The 27,428-nt window shown below is 34.1% G+C and overlaps 1 protein-coding gene and 1 non-coding gene across 6 annotated transcripts in view; both read left to right on the top strand.

Annotated features, from left to right (window-relative positions):
- Positions 1 to 26,755, top strand: part of GNAT3 (G protein subunit alpha transducin 3) — a 159,581-nt gene extending 132,826 nt beyond the window's left edge. For all 5 annotated transcript variants that reach the window (XM_074194026.1, XM_074194023.1, XM_074194025.1 and 2 more), the window contains 4 exons: positions 1,395 to 1,523; positions 20,274 to 20,403; positions 20,620 to 20,773; positions 23,200 to 26,755. In XM_074194026.1, coding sequence (XP_074050127.1) covers positions 1,395 to 1,523; positions 20,274 to 20,403; positions 20,620 to 20,773; positions 23,200 to 23,390 — 604 coding nt within the window. In that variant the 3' untranslated portion in view covers positions 23,391 to 26,755. The remainder of the gene's footprint in view (positions 1 to 1,394; positions 1,524 to 20,273; positions 20,404 to 20,619; positions 20,774 to 23,199) is intronic.
- LOC141494637 (U6 spliceosomal RNA) lies at positions 18,535 to 18,638 on the top strand. Its single transcript, XR_012470527.1, has one exon. It is a non-coding gene; the product is annotated as a U6 spliceosomal RNA (small nuclear RNA).
- Positions 26,756 to 27,428: the final 673 nt, after the last annotated feature.

Raw genomic sequence — 27,428 nt, 5'->3', positions numbered from 1 at the left:
AGTTAAGTATTAGAGAAAGTATTTCAAACCTGGATGTCTAATTCTAGAGTTTTTGAGAACCTGATAAATTACTCTAGATAATTAGAAACATAGATTTAGAAGGGATTTTTAGGGATTATCTAGAACAATAATTTCAAACCCAGAATCTTTGAACATTTACATTAAAAAGTATATTGATTTTCAATCTGTGCTTATCATAGATACAAATGTAAACCCTATACCAGATCGCCTTCTATCAGAGGAAAGAGGGAGGGAAGAAAGGGAGGGAGAAAAATTGTAAAATTCAAAACCTTGCAAAAAAACTTAATGGTAGAAACTACCATTGTAGGTAATTGGAAAATAAATAAAATATTTCTATAATAAAAATTATATTGATCACCGCATTTCAACATAATCATCTCTCTTTATAGGCATTTATAATTTTGTTTTATGCATTATTTTGAGAACAGTTCTAGTTTTACTGTACTCTCTTACTGCTTTCTCTTTCTCTCTCTGTCTACCTCTCTCTGTTTCTCCTCTCTCTCTCTCTCTCTCTCTCTCTCTCTCTCTCTCTCTCTCTCTCCCCTCTTTTTCTTTGTTTCTCTCTGTTTCTGTATCTCTTTTTCTCTCAAATACATATACACCAATATTAAAAAAAATATGCTCTCTGATCAAATTAAGGTATAGGAGAGAATAAATAACCTGGCCAGACTATTTTTGATAGATTTAAGATTTAGATACAGGTCCTTTCATTTCAAATGGAGTTCTAAATCTGCATCATATTAATACTTAGAATTCTCTATTTCAGTCTCTTATTAATATTCTGTATGAAGTATGGCCCATACTTGTCTTATCTATGCTCTAAAACACCTGGACTAAAGATGTCCTACCTTGATTACAGTATTGAAGTCATCTGTATTAACAAGAAAGGTCACATAGATTAAGTGCTATCCTCAGGTTCCACAAGAATGAAGTTTAAATCTCATCCTTGATACATACTAGTTATGTTATTTTGGACAAATGATTGAACTTGGCAGGGCTTTAGTTAACTCTCAAAGACTATAAGCTGCGGAGAAGATGCTGGCCAACATTTTTAGAGGAAAATCTCTTGCCTGGGAAATCACTTTACAAAGGAAATCACAGGTCAGTTTCATATTGCTATATTCAAAAGGTTTGCTTTTTAACCATACAATTTATCTCTAACCCATCCCTCCCCCAAAATAAACTCCACTTAATTTGTTTTTTTTTAACTTTTTATATAAAAAAAGCTTTTATAAAGCAGGAGGGTCATGCTTTTTAAATAAGCAACAAAAGTTCTAGAAGGCAAATTTTAATGGAGTCTCCACAAAAACAAATACATTTGCATTGTTATCTTGGCTAGTATTATTCAAATCTTTTTGTTTTCCCTACTTTAGCTACCTCAATGATCTTGACAGGATAACAGCTCCTGGGTATGTTCCAAATGAACAAGATGTCCTGCATTCCAGAGTGAAAACTACTGGCATTATTGAAACCCAATTCTCTTTCAAGGATTTGCACTTCAGGTAGGATCCTTTAGCTTTATTATCTCTAAACAGAAGTACAAATGAATTGAGCTGGTTAATATTCATGAAGTCATTGTAACAGGTCTTTTATAGAGAAGCTTGGATCTACTCAAAACCACTTAAGTAGGCAAATTTTATCTTCTAATCTCTACCATAGGATAACATGTGTTGAGCTTAGGTATCCCAGTTTTCCTCAGTGATCATTATTATTATTATTATTATTATTATTTCAACTTACTGAATCCCATGTGGATAGGTATGTAAGTCTAGGACTCTTGTTTCTCCTCAAGATTTACCTTTTTTTGCTTAAAAGTAGCTGTGTATCATCTAAAAAATTAACATGTAATATATCAAGGTTCCCTATTCTCACATATGATACTTAGATATTAAAATCATCCTCCTAGGGATGCAATGAAAAGGACTGTAAGGACAGTAAGGAAGACTTGGATAAGATGTGACTTTTGGCAATCCTGAGAATTTCTGTGACTACTATACATCAAGATACATTTGGCCAGAGATAATACTGTGGTAATGCTTTGATGTAACTTGATGGCTAAATAGATCAACTACTGAACCTGGAGTCAGAAAGATCCAAGTTCAAATTTGATCTCAGACATTAAGTACTTGTGTGAACCTGGACAAGTCACTTAAGTTCCATTTGCTTTAATCCTCTAGGGAGGGAAAATGGCAAACTACTCAAGCATCTTTACCAAGAAAACCCCATTGATAGTATAGTCCACATGGGTCACAGAGAGAGTTGAGTGTGACTGATTTCAAAGTAATTTGACAGTTGTTGCTGCATAACTATGTACTATTAATCACTAAAGGGTGAAAACCTTAACTGAAAGAATCCAAAATATTTCAATTCAACTCAACATTATAACTAGGAAAATCTGATGCAAAAGTTGATACCTGAAAGCATTATTTTATTTTTTAGTATTTTACTGATTATATCATAAAATCTCAGAGATAGAAGTGACTGCAGAGGTCATTCAGTGAAACTCATATATAAAGTGTAATTCCTTTTATAGCATCTGCAACAAGTGGTTATTTAGCCCCATGCAATACCTTGAAAACATTGGAGAATTCTCTAATTGCTAAGGTAATGCATTAGAAAGTTCATGCTTACATCTAGCAGATATTCATCTCCTTGCAATTTCCATCTGTTACTCTTAATTCTGATCTTTAAGGTCACATCTTCTTCAAATAGTTGAAGATGTCAATCATTTGTTGGTGTTTGGTGTTATTTGTTGTTGTTGGTTGTTGTGATTTCAGGGGCACCTTGATGCCAGAGTGGATAGTGCACCAGCCTAGAGTCAAGAAGACCCAAGATACTTACTAGCTTTGTAACACTGACCAAGTCATTTAACCCTGTTTGCCTAAGATTCCTTTTTTATATAAAATGGCCTGGGGGGTGGCTAGGTGGTGCAGTGGATAGAGCACTGGCTTTGGAGTCAGGAGTGCCTGGGTTCAAATCCTACCTCAGACACTTAATAATTACCTAGTTGTGTTGTCTTGGGCAAGCCACTTAACTCCATTGCCTTGAAAAATCTAAAAAAAAAATGGCCTGGAAAAGGAAATGGCAAACCACTCAGTATCTTTGCCAAGAAAATCCCAAATGGGATCATAAAGAGTTAGACATGACTGAAACAATTGAACAACAACATAGCACAACTCTGACTTCACTCAAATGAACACTATATACCTAGGATAATGACATTATTTTTTTTTGCTTCCATGGCATGCTCTTAACTCATATTAAATTTTTAACATACCACAACCCTCAGATTTTTTCTTTGCATGATGTCTTGCATTTTTTCCCTCAAACATCCTACACCCTACAGAAAATTTATAGACTACAAGTGTAGAACTTTACATTTGTGCTTAATTAAATATAATTTTAAGATATAAAGTTTGGGTTATCATTTTATAATGATGAGATATTTTTTTGAAACCTGTCTTCTTTGTTGATTATATAGGTTTTCACTTCTAAGTTTGTATTATCTACAAATTTAATGATAATTTAATCCACATCATCATTCAAATCATGACTTAAAATGCTGATCAGATTTGCAGGAAAAAAAAATTACTTCATTTGAGAACTCCTTCCAGAGAGGTGACAATGACTATATTTGAATTTTATGAAGGTGATTTATGGAATATCAATGGGAAATGAATGGTTTTCAATCAGTGTCTTAAGTCCTCTTCCAGAGCAACTAGGTGAGGAGTGGTCTTGGAATTAGATGATCTGAGTTCAAATTCTGCTTCAGACACTTACTAGCTTGGTGCTGCCATGAAGTGCCCTCAGTAAATAACCTTTACTGCCTGTTATTCAGGGCCATCTCGAGTCATTCTGATTCCTTTCCGGCCACTGGACCCAGATGATTCTGGAGGAGAAAGTGAGACTGATGACTTAATACAGCGCCCCCCCCCCCCCACTAAAATCAAATTCATATGCTTGTCATGGCATCACTTCCCTGATACCATGTTTGTCTTCAAGACTGAAAGACAAACATCATCATCAAACTTCCTTCCAATTTCCTTTTAAATTCCCTTTCAGTGTCATCCAAAGTAACTTTCTGCTCTATATCTGTGATCTTATATATGTAAATGACAAGCAGGACATGAAGAAAAACTTTCTGAATACTGCTAAAAGAAAAAGAACTCCTTCCAGGTTGATAGTAATATATTGGTCAATATTCTTTATATCTAACTTTCAACCACTTAGGAATTCCCTGATGTCTAGTAATTATCTGAGAAAAGAAAATAAAGTTAGTCTGGAATGATTTATTTTTAAGGAACACATACTACCTACCATATGGAATAGTAGTCCTAGACAGCTGGTGTGGGTTGAGGAAGTTAAAAAAAAAAAAAAAACAAAGGTTTCAGTGGATCACCAAAATAATATGAGTCAGCAATGTCATATTACAGCCACAAAAGCTGATTCAATCTAAGGCTGCCTTAAGAACAGGAGAGTATTTAGAAAGGGAAGATGGCAGACTCACTGTCCTCTACCCTAGACAGATCAGTCTAATTCTAGATACAATATTGTAGGCAGGGGATGAGGAAAGAGATCCATAAGCTAAAGAATGTCCATGACTGTGAAGAGCCTCAGGGTCATACAACATTTGAATCCTTTAGAGGAATTGTGCTTTAACCTTTGGAAACCAAGACTTAGGAAGATAGCTTCAAGTTAACTTCAAGGACCTAAAAAGCTATTGTGTTGAAAAGAGTTTAGACTTATTCTGTTGCTTACAGAGATAAAACAAAATCAGTGGTAGAAGTTTTAGATTGTTCCATTCATGTGTACTGAAAAGAAAAATCTTTCTAGAAAATGAAGTTATCCAAAAATGGAATTTCTTTTGTCAATCTGAGATCTAGTTTGTTTGACTCTGTCAATGAATTCGTTTGATATATCAGAGTGCTCTCTTACCAGGGAGCAGTTAGGTAGTACAGAGGATAGAATCCTTCACTTGAAATCAGAAAGATTCAAATTCTTGAGTTAAAAGACATTTATTAACTGTTGTGACCCTTGGAAAGTCACTTAACCTTGTTTGCTAGTTTCTCATCTGCAAAATGAACTGGATCAGGAAATACAAATTTTTTTTTTAGATTTATCAAGGCAATGGGGTTAAGTTGCTTGCCCAAGGCCACACAGCTAGGTAATTTTTAAGTGTCTGAGACTGGATTTGAACCCAGGTACTCCTGACTCCAAGGCCAGTGCTCTATCCACTGCACCACCTAGCTGCCCCAGGAAATACAAATTTAAACCATCTCAGTATCTTTGTCAATAAATATAAAGAGATTAGATTTCTATTGGATTTCACTTTTTTGGATTTTTTCCCAATATAAATATTATCATTTTTTGATAGGGCAATAATATAATTATTGATTAACAACTATAACTTAGCTTAGTAAAAATAAAAATTTTATTTCTTAAATAAATTAAATGCATAATCAACAATCATTCATTAAGGGCCAACTATGTTTCAAGTACTGTGTTAGACTTGGGAATACAAATATAATACATAAAAAAAATTCCTTTTCACAAAGAGCATACTTTCTAAGAGAGGAAGTAAAAAGCAACAATAAAAACCACAACCAAGACTCATATTTTTAATGAGTTAAATAAAAATTCTCATTCCGTTTTAAGAAACAAAGAATGTTCTTAATGGGAAAACACTTCAAGAACATTTTTGAAATTGTTAGTGCTGGGAGCTCTACTTCCCTGTGCATACCAACCTTCCTATCTCTTTGAGTAATCACTTAAAATTTGCTATGCAAATAATTTAGAAGAGACTTATTTGTTTATGGTAACATTTGCCAGGTTGACAAGTCATCTCCATGCTTGGTATATATATATAATTTATATATATATATGTGTGTGTGTACATGTATACAACTATATGTGTATAGATAGATAGACATGTGTGTATTTATGTATATTTATACATATATATAATATATATATATTTTTATATATATATATATATATATATATATATATATATATTTGACACGAAAATAAGTCATTTCTATTTCTGTTGCTATTGACTCCTGACAAAGTGTTTTCACTTGACAGACCAAAACACTGGAAATAAAATTTTAAGAAAATTAGTCATTGACATTTTCAATTTCTCATGCCAAAGGCCTAAAAACATGTCAGTGGGAACCATCTAGCATTATTCAAAATTAAGAAAAGATAAAATACAATGTAATCAGGTTATGATGAAATAATTATGGAAAATGTAAAGAGCAGGGAAAGTAGAGAAAAAAAGAAATATAGTAGCCAGTTGAATCCATTTTCTGAAAAAAATCTGGGATATAATTTCAAAAAATAGGTAGAGATAGTGATGAAACAAATATTGACATTTGTTATCAAGGAAGAATGCAATATTTATACAATTAAGAAAAATTCAGATCATATAGCCACTATGTCAGAGGAAAGATGTGAGTCATCTAAAAATAGCATCTCAAAGACTTTTTTGAAGGGACAGATATTATAGTAGAAGTTTCACAGAAAGGCAGAACCAAATATCATCTCAGTTTTCTTTGAATGAGAAAGAGTCTATCAAGTATATTATAATATATTCAGTGACCCCTTTTCCCTCCTCATTCCTATTTCCATCTTCTCAGGGATAAGCTATCTGTTTTTACTCTGAGGACTTAATTTATGTGAATATAGCAACACTATAGGAAGATGGAAGATACTTAAAAGGAGGGCAATTCAGAGATTTGGAACTCTCTCTTTAAATCATTCTGAAAGGTTTTATCCTTTATATCTAAACATGGATTTGTCCTCGTGGGAGGGATGGTGGGAAGAATTCCATGTCCTCCTACATTCCTGTACTAATTTGCCAAACAGCAGTCTAACATGTGAACATAAATTCTCCACATAAGCCAGATGCATGAATTAGATTGGAGAGAGGCCAGTGTAGTAATGGGAGCAGCAGCAGGCCTGGCCTGGTATCCTCCATGGCAAGCATAGCTAGGAGCATTTTACCACCCTCTCCAAAAGTTCTGAAGCTATTCTCAGAGCCACACAGGAAGCTTTTTTGTGGGCTAAGTTTGAAGAGCTGAACATAAATTCACTTTGAATTCAGAGAAGGGATCAGATAGAGGTTTTTCTTTCATTCTGAGATCCATAGAGGGTATTGTTGCTAACTTTACAGAAAAGAAAGAAAATATATGCAAACACATTATTTGCACCTATATATCTGTATAAACACATTCACATGTGTATATAAAATTAGTCATATACATATATTATATATATAATATATTTAGAATAAAAGATAATTTTACGTATGTTTATTTTCTTCCAATTATCCAGTCTTTTAGTGTATGTAATTAAACACTTTAAGATTATCTCCTTGTAATCAAAGGTTGTAGTAGATATCTAAGTGCTTTTGGTGAGAATGACAGTGACATGTGAAGGTGTCCCCAAAGTCTTAGTACAGATTCAGTTAGAACTGCATAAGAACTTTTCTGATATTCTGATATGCATACCTATATACATATACAAACATCTGTCTGTGTGCTTATGTGGATAGAGCACTGTAGTTATGATATAATGTGTGTATCTGTATGTATGTATGTATGTATATGTTTGAATATCTATATGTGGGTATATAATGTGTGCATGTGAGTGTGTGTGTGTGTTTGTGTGTGTGTGTGTGTGTGTGTGTGTGTGTGTGTGTGTGTGTGTATCTTTTCTGGGACATAAAGAATTCTTTAAGTACTAAGAAACCTTGTGACTTGATCAAAAATAGCATGTATTTGTCAGCTGTAGGACTTAAATCCAAGTATTCTTTACTCCAAGGTGGATTCTTTATCTACTATGACAAGGTAATTCTCTGCAAAAATCTCGATTAAAAATAAACAGAACACAAACAACTAGTTACTTTCCTTTCCTAGTGTAAAATATCAGAAATATTTGTACCATGACAGTAGCCAAAAGGAGAAGAGGGTTTTTTTTTTCATTTATAAGCTATAGCTAGGTGACTCCGTGGATTGAGAAGGAATGTCAAACCACTCTAGTATCTTTGCCATGAAATTCCCCCAGACAGTATCATTTATGAGGATACTAAGATTTGGACTCAATGCAATCAGCTAAACAACAAAAAGCAGTTCCAAATAGGCAATGGAATTGGAATTTTTCATCCCAAGGTGCTGTTCTTTTATCTAATGATTTTATTATTTTTGTTTTTGTTTTGTCTTTGCAAGGCAGTGGGGTTAAGTGACTTGCCCAGGGTTGCACAGTTAGTTCATTATTAAGTGTCTGAGGTCAGATTTGAATTCAGGATTTCTTGCTCCAGGACCCATGCTCTATGCACTACACCACCTAGCTGCTCCTACATTATTTGATTTATTTTGATTTAATTTAATTTTGTTAGAAAGCTCCCTACAGTAATAAAATGCTGATACTGAAATGTTTAAAATCAGCATTGTTTTCTACTCATTCGACTTAACTAGTAATATGAAATTCAAAGCATCACTTTGGGCCACATATTGACTTAAAAAACCACATATTTATAGTATCTATGTTTAGTTATATGCTTATTTATTTTATTACCTAGTTTGTAAGTGGTAAGTTTGACATCTCTGAGCCATAATCTCAAGTTCTCTGAGTCTATGAATTTTTAAGAATTATTGTCTTGAATCAATAGAAAAGTAATTATTAAAGATGACATAATTAATTTACATTGTAAATTATATTTCTGAAGAATTTAAAATAGAGAAATGCATTTCCTTCTATCAATGTGTTATATTTCTCTCCTGAGTAATTTTTTTTAACATAAATTTTATCCATACAAACTTCCAATGTTGTATTAAAAAAAGATGAAAAGAAAGCCCTTGGAATAAATAGCTCATTGATTTACATAACTGATACACATTTTCATCTACTTAAATAAAATATCCATTCCAGGAAATTAAATGATAAGTTTTTCAATTTCAAGAAATATCTAATTAAATAATCATTCTGACCTATATTATTGATTAGTGTAATTCCAAAAAAAAGATGTTTTTCTATTGCATAATGGAGATATCTAATGTATATATACATATTTTAAAATTAATTTTCCCTATGAACCCCTTTGCCCATTCATCATATATATATATATGTATGTATATATGCACATGTGTGTACTGAGAAGACAAAGATCGCATTAAAAGAAAAACTATAGCCTTTACCTGATCCTCAATTTTTCTTTTGATTTAAAATGGCATAGTGCTTTGTATTCAAGTCTTTTTATTTTAACTATAATTTAAGGTTTGAAATGAAGCATCAATATTTCCCATAACCACTGCTCAGTTTTATTTTGATACCCAAATACTAAAGGGCAGATTATAAAGTAAAACTGATGTCACAACTGATGTCACAAACTTCCTACCTGCATGAAAATAGGCAAATCCCTTTATTTCTCTAGGACTTCGGTTGCTCATCTTAAAATAAAGGAAATAAGAGAATTTGCCTCAATGATCCTTTGGAGTTGTGAATCTTTTTCTTTTAATCATACATATATATATATATATATATATATATATATATATATATGTACATATATATATATATATATAAATGGCAGGAGGCAGGAGGGAAGTAAAACCTGCAATAGCAGAGTCAGATGCCAAGTGAATTATTTGGTCAGCTCAATTCCTTTATATGACACTAGGTATAGTCAGGAGCTAGATGTATCTTTTGGGGTGGCTTTCAATGAAACCTAAGCTCCTAAGGGAGCTATGATAACCCAGAACAATGAACATTTGATCTCTGTTGGCACAAGCACAGATAGAGAAACTCACATATATAACCCCACCTTTTTTATGTATTCCATGTATGTAGGACCTTGGGCAAGTCATTATTATAGGTAGACCTTAGATTCTCATCAGTAACTTGTAAGAGTTGGGTTGGATGGTCTATAAGGTTTCTTTTGGTTCTAAATCAATACATAGATGGAGCTATAGATAGACAGATGCATATTTGTACGAATATGTATATATATATATATATATATATATATATATATATATAGTGCAATTGAGAAGGAAGGAGAGAGAGAGAGAGAGAGAGAGAATACAATATAATAGGTAGGGTTATTGCCAATGTGCCAATTCTGAACATATAGTCAATGCAGTCAAGATAAGACTCTTTAGTAGAAAAAACTGTGGGAAAATGGAATTCATTGTTAACGCATTAAATGGGGGAGATTTGCTGTTCCAAGAACTTCTATACAGTTCCATCTTTCCCTTATTATTATTATTCTTATTGTTGTTGTTTTTGCAAGGTAGTGGGATTGAGTGGCTTGCCCAAAATCATACAGCTAGGTAAATATTAGTTGTCTGAGGTCAGATTTTTTAAATTTATTTTTTATTCTCATTTTGTACAAAATTTTTTTTACATTAATAAAATATTCTTGTTTCCAAGTAAACAAAATACCCCCCCCCATGAATATAGATAGACTTGCTTGGGCAAAAAAAGTAAAGGGAAGAGAAAAAAAATTAAAATTAAAAAAAAAATAGTAATAATTGTAGGTATGGCCAGGTGGCGCAATGGACAAAGCACCAGCCCTGGAGCCATGAGCACCCAAGCCCATATCCAGCCTCGTAAACCCAACAATCACCCAGCCCTGTGACATGCAAGCCACCCGATCCCCACTGCCCTGCAAAAACCAAAAAGAAGAAAAAAAAAAGACCCAAAATAAAATAAAATAAAATAGTAATAATAGTAGGGGTGGCTGGGTGGCAGACAGAGCATTGGCCCTTGAGCTAGGAGCACCTGGGTCCAAATCCGGCCCCAGACACCCAAAGATCACCCTGCTATGTGGCCCCAGGCAGGCCACCCAGCCCCACTTGCCCTGCACCCTCCCCCAAATAATAATAACAAAAAATGTGCTTCAGTCTTTGTTCCAACACCAACAACTTTGTCATGGGTGGATCACATTCTTTATGATAAGTCCATCACAAAATTTACTTCCATATTTTCCCAAAGTTGCCATTGCTGATCGCAACTCCCTCCTTTCTTCTTTCTCCACTACCATGTACTATATTTTCTCTCTCCTTTTACTCTGACTCTGCTGTAGGGTCACTGAGTGGCGCAGCAGACAGATCCCTGATCCTAGAGCCAAGAAGCCCTGATCCCCCATACCACCCCTTAGGCCCAGAATCCACCTGGCCCTATGGTCCTGGGCAGGCCTTCCAATCCCAGCCCCTTGCAAGAAGTAAAAAAGAAAATGTGTTATATCTGGCCACTCTCCCCCCATGGTCCATCCTTTCCTCCTTTATTCACATACCCCCCCTTCCCCCTGCTCCCCCCTCCTTCTTACTCCAGATGTCTATACCCCATTGAGTATATTTGCTGTTTCCTCTCCTAGCCATCTCTGATGAGAGCAAAGGTTCCCTCATTCCCCCTTGCCTCCCCCCCTGCCATATCATTGCAATAGCTCATTGTAATAAAAAATCTTATTATGTGAAATATCTTGGACTATTCCCCCCTCTCCTTTTTCTTTCTCCCATTACATTTCCCTTTTTTTCTATTGACTCCATTTTTTACACCATATTTTATCTTCAAATTCAGCTTTCTCCTGTGCTTCAACTATAAAAGCTCCCTCTACCTGCTCTATTAACTGAGAAGGTTCATATGAGTATTATCAGTGTCATTTTTCTATGCAGGAATACATGCAGTTCGTCCTCATTAAGTCCCTCATATTTCCCCCCTCTCCTCCAATCTCTATGCTTCACCTGAGTCCTGTATCTGAAGATCAAACTTTTTGTTCAGCTCTGGCCATTCCAAAAGGAACCTTTGAAATTCCCCTGGTTCATTGAAAGTCCATCTTTTTTCCCGGGAAGAGGACATTCAGCCTTGCTGGGTAGTTCATTCTTGGCTGCATTCTACATTCTTTTGCCTTCAGGTATATTGTATTCCAAGCCCTATGAGCTTCCAAGGTAGTTGCTGCTAAATCCTGTGTGATCCTGACTGCAGCTCCACGATATTTGTACTGCGTCCTTCTGGCTGCTTGTAATATTTTCTCTTTGACTTGGAAGTTCTGGAACTTGGCTATAATATTCCTGGGGGTTGGTTTTTTGGGATCTCTTTCTTAGGGGGGGGGGTCGGTGGATTCTCTCCATTTCTATTTTGCCCTCTGCTTCTAGAATATCAGGGCAATTTTCCTGTAGTAATTCTTTGAAAATGATGTCAAGGCTCTTTTCCTGATCATGACTTTCAGGTATTCCAATAATTTTTAAATTATCTTTCCCAAGTTTGTTTTCCATATCAGTTGTTTTTTCAATGAGATATTTCACATTTTCTTCTAATTGTTCATTTTTTTTGGTTTTGAAGTATTGATTCCTGATTTCTCGCAAATTCATCAATCTCCCTGAATTCTATTCTTTGTCTGAAGGATTTGTTCTCCTCAGAGAGTTTTCTTATCTTTTTTTCCATCTGGCCAATTTTGCTTTTTAAAGCATTCTTCTCCTCAATAACTGTTTGAACTGTTTTATCCATTTGACCTAAGCTGGTTTTTAGCATGCTATTTTCTTCAGCATTTTTTTGGATTTCCTTGACTAAGCTGCTGACTTCATTTTCATCTTTTTCCTGCATCTCTCTCCTTTCTTTTCCCTGTTTTTTTTCCAACTCCCTCATTTGATTTTCAAAGTCTTTTTTGAGCTCTGTCACAGCCTGAGCCCAATTTCTGTTTTTCTTGGAGTCTTTAGATGCAGGAGCTTGTGCTTCCTCATCTTCAGACTGAGTATTTTGATCCTTCTTGGGCTCATTTGCAAAATATTTCTCAATAGTCTTCCTCTTATTTTTCTGCTTGCTCATTTTCCCAGCTTGGGCCTGGTTTTGGGGTGCTTCCTGAGCTTTTGGGACACTCCCACAAGGGTCTCAGTGTGTGAGGCTCTGTCCTCCCTCCTGGTCTGTGAATGACCATAAGCGCCCCCCTGTGCCAGGGGGCTGAGGCGGGGGGGGGCCCTGCTTTTCTATGGGGGGCCTAGACTGCAGTCAGGATCTGAATGTGGTCAGAGCCCCAGAGTCCTGTTCCAGGGGCAGAGGACAGAGCTCTGTAGTTTCTCTTCACTCCCTTCCCTCAGCTTAATGGGCTCATGCCCTGGGGGGCTCCTGCTTACCTGCTCTGCCTGCTTCTGGTTCCTGGTCTGGGCCACCAAGCTTCTGGCTGTGTACCCTGAGGGCCGGGCTCCATATGCTCACTCTGGCAGAGGTCCCCCACTGTTCCCCCACTTTGTGCCGGTGCTCCCCGGGGTGCAGCTCAGGAGACTTCCCCGCGGCTGTGAGCTGTGGCTCCCAGTGCTCTGGGGCTGCCTCCGGGAGGCTGAAGTTCTTTCACCCTGGCGGGCCACCCCTCTAGCTGGCCGCCCCTCTGACCCCAGGGAGCAGAGCCTTTCTGCTCTTTTCCAGGTTACCTTGAGTAGGAGAACTGCTTCACTGGGTCCCTCTGTGGGTCCTGTCTTTCGAAACTTTAGTTAGAGTCCTTAGCTTATGAGTTTTATCAGAATGCTCCTAAGACTGGATCCTTTCTTGTCGCTATCTTGGCCACAATCTTCCTGAGGTCAGATTTGAACTCAGTTCCTCCTTACTCCAGAGCCACATAGCTGCCCCTTCATCTTTCCCTTATTATTGAATCTATCCTAAGACTCTTGACAGCTATTATTGCAAAACCATTTTAAGGAATTGATAGAAAAAGGGTCCAAGCTATTTCTAAGTAACATTTCATACACATGTAATTGATGCCACCTAGAGTGGTACAGTGAATATAGCATGAGGCCTAGAGACATGAAGACTTGAGTTTAAATCCAGTCTCAGACATGTACAAGCTATGTGACTCTGAGCAAGTTAAGATTATTTGCCTCAGTTTCCTCATCTGTAAAATGATTTGGAGAAAGAAATGGCAAAACATTGCAAATGGGTTCACAAGGAGTCAGACCCACAACTGAAAAAACAACAAATTGATGGTTTTGCATTTGACCACTTCACTTAACAAGTCTTAAGAGTAGAAAAGGTACAAATTCTAAATTCTACAGGTACAAAATATGATCCATTTGTAATGAGCTTAAACCTAATTCCAGGACATTATAGACTAATAGAAGAAAGTAGATGTCTCAGTATTGTAGTGCTCCTTAAATTCATGAATTCTGATAAAAATTCACTGACAAGCTATATTATTATTTGACTAGGTTTATAAGATGTTGCCTAAAGTGCATTGCCCATTGAATAATTAGATTTAAAAAATTAAGTAATACATATCTAGCCAAAATTCTAAGATCTTCTTAACTTCTGATAATAGAATACCGAATTATATAAAAACTAGGAAATTTAATCCAGTTTATCTAAATTCTATTTTTACACATGACCTATAAATTAATTTTATAATTAATATTAGATCTATAATTTAATTCCCAAACTTAGAAAAGATGCAAGTTTTTCTCGATTAATATGAGCTCCTAAGCTTACCAAAAGGATAATCAATCTTCATACAGAGTGTCTTCTAGGAAGACACATTTTCCCCTGAATAATGCTGTGAATCCTAGTAGGCAAGTGCCAACTGATACAATTCATAGGAGAGATTTACACAACCTTCTTGCCAACCAATCCTATCTAACTTAGATTGTGTTACATAAGGAAATGTTTAGTTTTCTAATTAAAAAAAAAGACTACGATTACTGAGTCTTCTTCAGGAATATGCAATAAGGGAAGTGAATTTCAATTATATGTAACATAACTAAAGACTCAGTGTATGCGGGTTACCTTTATAAGATTTCTTCTAGTGCCTCAGTTTTCTGTCATCAGTGACTGAATTTAGTCAAACTCTTGCAAGCATCAAAGCAGTTCTGGGCCTGGAGGGACAAATGTAAGGAATAAATATAACCGAAGCAGCTAGGTGGTACAGTAGACAGAGCACTGCCCCTTGAGTCAGAAGGACCTGAGTTCAAATTTGATCTGACCTTGGGCAAGCCACTTAAGCTGCCTTGCAAAAACCAAAAAAAAAAAAAAAAGAATAAACATAACTAACAAAGATATCTAATTATGGTAATTATGGTAGATCTGAACCAGAAATAGCTAAGCATTGTGACTGGACTTCATATATTGCTATGGATTATTTGGGGCATATATATCTCCAGAGAATATATCAATAGGACAATTGTAGCTGGATGAGTAAAATGACTAATACTCTGGAGCCCTCTCAAGTCATCAGATAAGTAAATACATATATACTGGTGCATATACCTAATGCATACACAAAGTTTGTTCCAGATCTATACATTCAACTCTTCTCAATCAAAGATGAAGCACAGGTAAAACATTTCTTCCTCTGCCTCCCCTCAATACATATCCCAGGTCTTCTTATCTTCTTGTGGGTAAGATTTCCCTTGCTCTTACAATAAATAGATGTTGATTAGAAATCAGAATTTTTTAAAATTATCCAGTTTTGTTTTATATTTGCATGACATAAAAAGTAGACATATCAGATTGTATTACTTTATAACTCAATTGTGCGCAGCACCTGGTACAAAAATATGAGCCTTCAAGTGTTTAGCAAATGATTTTTATATTATACAAATATATACATATATGTATCAAGAGACAGTATATATGTAGATATGTAAATATTTAAATAATTATATGTACCCACTGATACTGCCACATTATCCTTTATCTTGTTTGTAAATAGTTATTTGCATATTGTTTTCTCCAATATACTCCTTGAGAACAGAGACTCTTTTCTTATCTAATTTCAATTTGTTTGCTTTTCTTCATACTCCTAGGGCTTAACAAACTGTCTTGAATATGATAGTTATTTATCAAATACTACCTGATTTAATATCTGGATTTTCTATGTTATGTGACATTTTAGAAAGCACCATTTGAGACTGCATAGTTTGAAACAGCATTGTAGAGGGACAGTCCTGGTGTGTGAATAAATAACCCTTTATCCAACTGTTTAACATAAAACCATAAAATTCTGCAATTTAGCCAACTGCTTAACACAAAATCATAAACTCATTTGCTATGCCCTGCATTTGAGCATTTTAATAAACAACTCATGCTCAGCTGTCACCTAAAAGCCTATACATTTAATCTATATCCATTTATTTTTTAGCTGGAAGCAAAATCTCAGATTTTTTAATGTACACTTTTTTAAAAGACTTAGATTTTAGACTTAATGAAAAACTATTTAAGAAAATCTATGGTAAAAATGATATTTCTACAATGAAAGGGACAAGCATTTTATGTAGAAGAGAACAAAATAATCAAAGCCCATAAGACATTATTTTTAACTACTAAAATGTGTGGCACTGTGGGACTCATTTCTAATTTATCTGTCTTAAATTCCACTGTCCCTCCAAAAAAAGAATTTTGAAATAAATTTTAGGATAAAGAGGTGAGAATTTGGCATTCTCTTATCAGAAGTTAAGAAGATCTAAAGGGGATGCTCTCTTTAAACTAATGCTCTAACTAGTTAAGATCACACAAAAAAATCAATAACTGCTTTTCTAGGTCAGATCTGCATTTCAATTCCATGTTAGCAGATAGCATAGAAAGCAAGAGAGGGACATTTAGCATCATATATCCAGAACAGCATGGACCCAAGCCGCCCACATCAATCTATATGCAGAGAAAATTGGCTCCTAGGTTAGTAACCATTAGTCATAGAATATAGAGATTATTTGTATTCCATTAGCCATTTTATCAATGTAACAAAAACCCAAGGGAGCAATCACTCTTATTTTTCTTTCCACCAGGAGAGAAAAAAACAAAAAAACAAATGAACTACTGTCATATGCATATATTACTGTGGTTCTGTGTGTGTGTGTGTGTGTGTGTGTGTGTGTACCTAGAAAGAATAGCTCTCTGCTGCATGTAATGATTATGACACTATTCATAACCAAGTACTTGCAAATCGAAATTACAAGCAATTTTTTCCCTTTCTAAAATTTTAACATATTAAATTGATTCCTATTAAATTTTCTTTACCATTGGCATGCCCATCAGTAATGTATGGAAAATAGTCCTAGAAAATAGAGCACAGAAAATAAAATAGATGGCTAAAATCGTGTTGCCTAGTTTTTCATAGATCATAGATTTATATTTCAAAGTAACCTTCAGAAAAACCATCTTTTCCAAAATCCTCATTTTACAAATGAAATTTGGGGGCATTAAATAATTTTTCCATGGTCACACAGGTAATAAATATCAGTAAAACAGAATTTGATCATCTGATTCTGAATCCAGTATTCACTTCCTTGTACATCCCTTGCTTTCCTGAGTTTCTTTAGGAAATTATTTGAATTTTCAAATATACCAAATTCATGACATTCAGTAGTATTATCAACTATTAGAATCATAGAAATGGAAAATGTCCAAGTTTAAAGGCACATCACATGCCATTAAGGCATCTGGTCAATATATTTTTGAACATACTCTTAAACATATGCTGCTTCTCCTAATAGGGTTTAACCTCTTTGAAGAGAGAAACCTATTCATCTTTTGTGTCCCCAGGGACTATCATAGTGTCTGGAAGATAGCAAATATTTTGCAATTAATTTAACCAGACAGGAGAAATAGAGTTCTCAAGGTTACAAAAGTAAATTTGACACTAACTCTTCTATAAGTACCATTTAACTTCCATTTAGCTAAGATCCTGAAGTTACAAGAATAGGGGGATTAGAGGGAAGGGCTTGAGGAAGAGATTGTGATACTCAAGTGCCAGAGCATATTGAATAAAGAAGGAGTAGAGGGGAATGCCACAATTTGCTGTGTTAATCCTTTCAATAGAAGTACACTCCTCAAAATGAAATGTAAATAAAGAATGAGTACAGAATATTATAGTAGCAACTGACTATGACATCTACCAGTATATACTCTGGGGCCCTGGTTGGGGATCACTGTACTCAAGAAATTGGAGAGATTTCCATTTTTACCTACTCACAACATTCCCTAAATATCCCTCATGTTTGGAAAACTTTTAGAATGTTAGATATGTTTAGAATGTTAACAGGAGTTACAAAAGAAATTCAAACAATTGTTGCCAAATTATGATGTAAGGAGTTTATTTAAAACATAACCTCAATTATAGGTCCCACAGTTTTTCAAACTAAAAAAAAATACAAAAACTGAGATATTCTATATCTTCATGGTAATCTAAAAAAGGAAGGAAGATACTTGTCCTGCCATACTCTACTTGACCAAAGGCTATGGAGTATTTCATTCATTTATGGCTGCCATGTTGTAGAAAGAAGGTTGGAAAATTACAGTGAGTCCAGAGGAGGGCAAATAAATTAGTGAAGAAAATGAAGAGAGTGGCATATAAGGATAGGTTAATGGACTTGGTGGTGTTTATCTAGTAGAAGAAATGACCTAATAGGAGTACAATAGCCAATACTTGAAGTATCAATTATTTCACTAAGGGAAGAACCAGGAGTAATGGACAGAAATTGAAAGTAGCAGATTTTAGTTTGTTCTATGGAAATGTTCCCAATATTTAGAGCTCTTGTGCTCACTTCAGCAACACATATACTAAAATTGGAACAATACAGAGATTAGCGTGGCCCCTGTGCAAGGATGACACACAAATTGGTGAAGCATTCCAATATTTAGAGCGCTTAAGAGTGAAGTAGGGTAGGGGGCAGATGGGTGGCACAGTGGCAAGTGTGGAACCCTTCAATCAGAGACTGAATGACTAGACAAATTTTGTAGATGTATTTCCTGTAAGGTACTGACTGGATGAGAGGATTTCCAAGAGTCCTAACTCTGAAATCAGATAGGATCTGCATGTCAAGGCACTTAACTTTCATTAGTCTCAGTTTCCTAATCTGTAAATTGAAGTTGAGAGGTTAGGATTCTCTCTGAGTTCCATTCCAGCAAGAAGTCTGTAATCCTGTTATCACTTCAATTGTCAAGTCAGATCAACATGCAATCTAATGTGAGGAATTCAAAGTTAAATTCTTGTTTCTATGATGCCAAATAGATATTTTCATTGATTAATGATTTCTAAAAAACAATGGCAATTTATTTATGAAGATCATTAAGTTAATGGTTTCACTAATTAATTATGGTTTTTCATTATTAATAATAATAAATTGTCTGTCTTGTTTGCTAAGATCATTTTCTAACATTAATAATAGAAAAAAATAAAATTATTATCAATCTCATTCATAAGTCAAATCCTCCAAAGTCACCGTGATTACTCATTTTTCTGAATCTAAATCATGAGGCTTAATCACATCACAGAGTCATAGAATAATGGAAGTAAAAGGGAAATTTTCTGACCCACTCTAGTCATGTACCCTCTATTCTATCACCTCCCTACTTCTGTAACAGTAGCTTGCAGATCCTGTGTCCCTATATGCTAATAGGTCAGCTTTTTTTCTTATCTTAAAGGAGACTCAGGCTTCCATACATTTCAAGTCAGCTTCACCACCAGGCATTCCAGTGCATCCCAATCCCCTTTCCAACTCCCTTTTCTGCATTGTCCTTCCCTCCTAGAACATAAACTCCTTGAAAGCAAATGCTACTATTTTTTAAATCCTTAGTACTACTTAAGGCACATGTCTGATATTACTTAATGATGTTTCTATTTATCATCTCTTTATCTACTTACTTTCTATCATATAGTCCCAATCCTTCATTTAATTTATTATGTAAACATAAGGAAATTAAGTTTTAGAAAGTTGAACTTATTAGCACAAGATCAAGTAGGAAGTTGATGGTAAAGGTGAAACTCTAAGGTATCTTCTCAGTTCCCAATTAAATGTTTTATTGACCACTAGGCTAAAGTGTTTGGAGAGAGGAAGAAACCAGTACTATTCCAACTCCCATTCCTTTTTCCTTTATCTCTTAGGTTAAATTCTGCTCAGGTAGGCAGTCACAGAATAATTTGATAAATAGTTTATTATTAATAAAGGAAAAGGTTTGGTAGGTGCATTTATTTAATAAGTTCCTACAATATATACAATTTACACATTTTATACATTTCAACATCAAAACAATTCTGTGAAACAGGCAGTATTATTATTCCTACTTTACAATTGTTTAAATTGAAACATACAGAGGATAAATGATTTGCCTAATATACAGAAATAGGAAGTATTTGAGACTGAATTTGATTTCAGTTCTTCCTGACTCCAGATCCAGAGCTCTATTCATTGGGAATTTCTTGTCTTTTTGCCTTACTGTTTCTTTAAACTTTGCTGTATTAATTATACTCATTATTTGAGATTTTATTTTTTAAGGATGTTTGATGTAGGTGGACAGCGATCAGAGAGGAAGAAATGGATTCACTGCTTCGAAGGAGTTACCTGTATAATATTTTGTGCAGCACTAAGTGCCTATGATATGGTCCTGGTAGAAGATGAAGAAGTGGTGAGTACAAAGATAAAACATGACAATGTGATTACAAAACAGAGAATCCTGTTTCACAATGATAGTGTATACAGAAGACCCATTTCTTTATGTAGTGTTGATCTTAAAAAACGATAAGCATTTCTTCAGTCTCCTTGTTTATCATACGGAAGTAATGTGACTCTTGTAGAAAATGGAATATGCCTATTTATTATTCTCATCATCTCTGTTCAATAGAACCGAATGCATGAAAGCCTTCACCTGTTCAACAGCATCTGTAATCACAAGTACTTTGCTACTACTTCCATTGTCTTGTTTCTCAACAAAAAAGATCTCTTTCAAGAAAAAGTAGCCAAAGTGCATCTTAGTATCTGTTTTCCAGAATATACTGGTAAGAACTCCATAGCCTTTGATTCAATATCTATGTAATTAGATACCCTGAATCTATCTATGTTTCTTTGTATTTAACAATGAAATTTAGGATGATGTTATTTTTCATGTGTACAAGCATAAGAAGAAAAAGTGTTTTTCACACCAGCAGATGTCTCTACTATATACAATAAAAAAAACTCCTATTGAATGAATAGGAAAATTAAAGAAAACAAAAACAGAAAGAAAGCTATTAGTACATTACCTAACATATAGTGTTTCAACCCTGTAGATATACGTATATATGTATATGTGTGTATGTATGTATGTATTTATATATATATATATATATATGTTTATATATAATTTTGAAGTGTTGAAACACTATACAATATAGACGAAGTTAATGAGTGTACTGTGTTAGAATTATCTTTCCAGAAAGGAATCTTCAAATGTCACAGATGTTTTTAGAGGTCTTTAAGAAGAAAACTGATAAACAAGAGGGCAGTCTGTATCTGCAATTCAAATCCTATTCCTTAAAATTCTACACATTTCTAATACTTGTCCTCAATAACATGAAAAATTAAACTCTGAATAGGTTTTGTTTTTCAAGACCTAAGTTGAGTGCACTCTTATAAGTAAAAATAAGTGAGGGGAACAAATTTTCTTCTTGTTGTTCAGTCATTTTAAGTTGTCCAGCTCTTTGTGAACTCAATTGGGGGTTTTATGGAAAAGTTAAAAAAAACTGCATTGGTTTGCCATTACTTTCTCTAACTCATCTTACAGAGAAGGAAACTGAACTCAATAGTGTTAAGTGACTAACCCAGGGTCACTAGTAAGTCTGGATTCAAATTCACATAAACATGAATCTTTTTCATTCCAAGTCTAAGTACTCTATTCACTGGCAAGTCACTTAACCCTGTTTACCTCATCATTTGAAAAAAAAAACTAGAGAAGGAAATGACAAACCACTCTGGTAGTTTTCTTTAAAAAAAAAACTAAAATGGGTCACAAAGATAGGAACATGATCATATTTAAAATATAAATGCTATTTCCACAACTTCTGCTCTAGCATCTGGGTTTCACAGTGAGCAAGGCAATGTATCTACATAGAATGTTGTCAATTTGTGACTATAATCCATTAAAATGATCAAACTTCAATGAATATGTATTATGCACAGAACAATTTTCTAAATATCAAGAGAATTTTTTTTTTTGTTTCACCAGATCTGTGTAGAGATCTCTTAGAATTATCAATTTAGGCATGGAGGAACGTTAGAGACAACTGAATCCAACTCTTTTTTTTAAAGGTATGGAAGCTTAGGCACAAAATGGGAAAGTGACTTTCCCAGATATTCACAGACAGTGCATATGTTAGAGGTGACATTTGAACATCAGTCACCTTAATTCTGAAACCATAATGTCTAGGAGAAGTATAAAGATTAAAAAGCATTAAAAGAATAAGTTTTCAAAATTACATACTGCATATAATTAAATCATCATGGTTATGATTATACATTGCTGTTGGATTTCAAGCATGAAACACGTGATGTTTTCTCTTAGGTCACAGAATACAAAAAAAATCCATCCTCATAGCCTCAAATCTTAGTAGATTTATCTTATTCAGTACTAACTTTCTGCTAAATAAAATTCTAGTTTTAAAACAAATTAGATTTCTTAATCTCTGTTTTTTGATGGAATCAGATTCCCTGACTTAGATTCATAAACTAAATCTTTCAAAATATTGTTTTCACTGTCACTCATCTGCTCAAAAATATAAAGTTACTCCCTATTGCCAATCACATTAAATTCTGCTTGATTTCTAAGGTCTTTTACAATCTGTTCACATCCTAACCATCTTTTTTCTCTTATTATACATGAAGATTCCATCCTACCCAGGCCAGTCTCCTCAATTTCCCCTATAATTATTCTGCCTCTTTTATAATGTTGCTTTATTTCCCACTAAGGACTCTCTTACACATACTAAAATTCTGTCCATCCTTTAAAATTTGTTTTAATTTTCACTTCCTTCTCCAAGCCTCTTTTATTTTGTTCTCATCAATTTTTCTCTTACTCTAAATTCCTCCAGCCTGTATCCTGCAGACACCATTATTTAGCGCCTAATCACATACTGTCATTTAGTATTCTTTATTTTTCAAGTGCATTAGTTTTGCTTTTCAGTTATATAGAAATTGATTAAGTGATTACCACATCTCTAAGCTAAGTTTAGTTAAGCCATGGCCCCACACCTGGTACATTTTGATCGCTATATGTAACACAGTAAGTTTTAATTTTTTTTAAAAAAGGATTTAATTAAATAAAGTATTTTGATGGCATTATTTATAATTTTGACTGTGAAATAACTATTAGCTCTTTCTTTGAAGTTCTCAGTATCTTGATGGTTTTTAATATCAAATGTGTTGATTATTTCTGTCTCTTTCAATCTAGGACCAAATACATTTGAAGATGCAGGGAACTATATCAAGAACCAGTTCCTAGACCTGAATTTAAAAAAGGAAGATAAAGAGATTTATTCCCACATGACCTGTGCTACTGACACCCAAAATGTCAAGTTTGTTTTTGATGCAGTGACAGATATAATCATCAAAGAAAACTTGAAAGACTGTGGGCTCTTTTAATTGCTGCTTCTAAACATGCCTTACATATGTCTTATTTTCATAGGATAAAGGAAGATATGCTGGGTGTTCTGTATTTTGGACAAGTTATAATTAACTTAGAATTAGATTTAGAATGATATGCATGGGATTGGTGCCCATATATCAAAACATACGACCTCTTGCTCAAGCATTACCTGTATTGTTTTGGATATCATACTTAACTAAACTTACCATGGTGTCAAATGTGAAGGTCGAAAAGTGTGTAACTTCATATAATGTCTATGACTTCTTAGATTTTTAGCTTCCAAAATATCTTTGAACTCTAAAATAGGACAGGCACACTGATGACATTTAAAAATAGCCTTCTGTGTTGTGACCTAGATTCTTTAAGTGGAGACATTAAGGGAAATGCAGGGCACTAGAACATTATTCAAAGGTCAAATACTTTTTAAGTGTTGGTTTTGATTAGGAATTGAATTGAGAGATTTTATTCAAAAATGAACAGGAGATATTTTGGATTAGTTTGCCAATTTCGCATGTCACAAAGGTTTGTTATACATATTATCACAATTTTTAAAATATAAAGTATTATATATAACTTAAACCCAAAATATTTATTTTGACTTCTTTAATCATTTGAGTAATACAGGATTTTATCATTTTTGGAAAGTCTGATGTGGATTCAAAAAATAACCCCTTCTAAGTTCTTTAGATTTTCTGTGATCCCCCAAAAAATTTCCTAATGATTATTATTCTGGTAATGAGACTCTATGCTTAGTGAGACTAATCTGATGATTAGCACAGTTTATCTCTGAGCCCCTGCTTAGAGGTGTTAATAGAACTTCATCTGCATTTATCTGAGTTTGCCAGCATACCCAGCACATGTTCTTCCTGCTTAAGAGGACTAAGTAGACTTTCTGTACAGGTGAAGCAGTCTCTAATAATCTAGAGCCCTCTACAGGCTAAGATGAGGAATGGGAATATGATTTTAGCTGAGATTTTTTTTCTTTTTATGAAATTAATTTGAATTATCTATTGAATTTTAAATGGTGCAAACACAGCACTCAGTTTCCAGACTCTTTGGTCAAGATAGATGGAGGGAATCACCTTTAACCCCAATTCAGAATTCTTCAAGTTATCTTGGTCTTAGATTTTTCTGTAATACTGGTTTCTTCAGAATTGGAGGGATCCAATTATTTTTTTTTATCTAATATCAAGAGCCAAATGAAGAGACCCATGCAATATGACAGTGAAAGGAACAATACCCCCCCTATAAAGTTGCCCTAGAGAGACAGTGTAGTATTGTGAATAGAGCTTACCAAAAGATCTCACTTAAATGTCTTCTCACTAAGATGTATTGCCTGTGTGACTGACCAAGTCAATCAGTTTCTCAGTGATCTAAGACATTAAGTTGTAATCAATCAATAAACTGGTACTTGTTAAATACCTAATGTGTCCCAGTTGCTGTTATAAGCCCTGGGACAATAAAGGAAATTTAAAAATAAAATAAATAAAACAACAATTAAAAATAATTCTTTAGTTCAAGGAACCCAGTCTAATAAAGGTGACAATGTGCAAATAACTATATATATAGAAACATGGTACTTCTAGGTCTAGGGTAAAGGACAGGTAGCAAAATATCAGTTAAGAAGAATTGGGAAAGGCTTCTAGCAGATGACACTTTAGTTAACACAAAGGACTTCAGGAGAGTTAGAAAACTGAAAGGAAGAAAGAGAATCTTCTAGGAACAAGAGACAATCAATAAGTGTTTGGAGTCAGGATATGGATTGTCTTAGGTGAAGAACAGCAATGGAAAATAATTATGATGGATCATGGATTTGCAGAGAAGTTACCAATGTGTCCTGGTGAAGGTTATTTCTTTTCCAAGAAGTCTTGATAGTTCTTAAATCACAGGTCCATCCCCCTATCCATAAGGGGCTACAATGGTCATACCCTTGAAAGTCATAGGGAATAATCATGCTAGGTAAAGCTATGCAGAAATTATCATCATATCAAGTCACGACTCTTTAGAAACCATCACCTAATTAAAATATAGGGAAGAAGAACCTGAGGAGGTGAGCAAGAAGCTTACTTTTTAGTCAGCAGTCCATTTTAAATATTATGTGTTTCTATCTCAGTAATGATGTTTAGGTTCTAAAAGTTCATTCAGTGTCCTACAGACTGACTTATTCTATTTATTTTGAGGAATTAGCATGTACTGTCTTTTGTTAAAATCTTAGCATATGTGTGCCATTTAGTGAAATAATACGTTTTTGCAGTTCTTCAGCTAAACTTCTGAAGTCGACTGAGTATGTATAGAGATTTCCTATATGGAGCCTCCAGAAATAGTAATCAACGTTATGTAATAACTACTTTTTAAAATATTAATTATATTTCTTCCTTTGGAATAAGTAGAGATAAATAAATTAATTTTTCTACTAGCTATTTCATTGACTTAATATTTTGACTTTGCACTTCATTGTATTGTATATTACATTTGTGTGGAAAATTAGTGTAATTTTCATTACTTTCATCACTTTGATTCAACTTGTATGTCTGTGGCTTTATTTGTAAAAACTATATAGCACTATGCCCAGAGAGCAAGCAGATGGAAAATAGTACCTATTAAAAACAAGACTACATTTGTCATTTTATCATAAAAGTGGTCATGATTTAGTTGCGGCCAGATGGTAATTGAGAGCAATGTTGTAGAAGTATTCTTGGTCAGGTATAAGTAGGGATAGACTTTGGGGTTCATTCCAACTTTAAAAAAATATGGATTTAAAAAATTCTACAATAGCTACTTAAATTGTCCATTAAGGAAACTTTCTGACAGGAAACACTTACCCATATAATGGAAGTTCAAAATCTTGCCAGTAATAAAAATGATTTAACTAAGACTGTATGTCTATCATCAGGAGAATTTTCCAGGAAAAATCTTGACTAATTCTCAGGGAATCAAGTTTCCATTATACTATCCCCAGACTATGGAGTAATGAAAAACAACTTTGCAAATACTTGCCCATATTTAATGGCTTCTGGATGATTGAGACAAATAAATTGAATAGAATTGCAACCTTTGAAGATATATAATTACCAATTTGATGACTATCTTTCAATATTTTTAGATGCAGTTTGTCTGAAAAACAGATTTGCTCTCTGTCAATCAAAACAAGAAAAAATATTCTAGTCTCAATAATATAGCATTAGCCACTTTATTTCATTAAGTTTGTTTCAAATCAAGTTCACATCAGGATCTGTGACTTATTTAAAAGAAAAATTTGTTACCTGGAAAAAGTGAGAGAGAAATGCATTATCATTTATATTATTTGATTGCTTCATGTTTTAATTTGATTTTATTTAAACTGAAACAATATTAATTAATAACAAGCCTATTAAAAGATGGATTTTTTCTGTTGATGGTTTCATCAAAATAAATGCTCTTTTCTCAAAATTTTAGTCCTGATTTACACAGAGATGAATAGGAAAGGTCTCTGGATTCTACTTAGTTTACTTACCTATTAATACCTTCTCTGAAATGTTGTTCAGATATATTTATTGTAATATATATATATATATATATATATATATATATATATAAAGAAGAAATGCATGATAGGAATAGAATCTTACATCATAACATAACAATCCATTCTATAATTATTTTTATTGGGGTTGTGTGCATTAAAGATTTCAAAATTGGAATTTTCACCTTGACAATATCTAGAAGAGAAAGGAAATCTTCTTTAGGATTATGATTGTCAAAATCTTGTATTCTAGTTCAGGTAGCACCAACCTTTTGAGAGCACAGGCATTTGCTTCTCATGTATCTACAGTCTTAAGTCATTTAGGGGAACTTGAACTAAGATAGTGACTCTTCAAATAGACAATACAAGGATACTGATATTGCAAAGATCAAATAAAGACTCTTCTGTCTGGCATTTGAAGTTCTTCACAATATACCCCTTGCTACAGTTCCACCATTCTTATATTTATAGTATTTCAGCACTTCCACACTGGTCTATTCCTCAAACATAATATTAAATCTCTCATTTCTAT

The sequence above is a fragment of the Macrotis lagotis genome, chromosome 7 (genome assembly GCF_037893015.1).
Source record: "Macrotis lagotis isolate mMagLag1 chromosome 7, bilby.v1.9.chrom.fasta, whole genome shotgun sequence".
Classification (NCBI taxonomy): Eukaryota; Metazoa; Chordata; class Mammalia; order Peramelemorphia; family Peramelidae; genus Macrotis; species Macrotis lagotis.
This window is presented reverse-complemented; position numbering and strand designations above follow the sequence as displayed.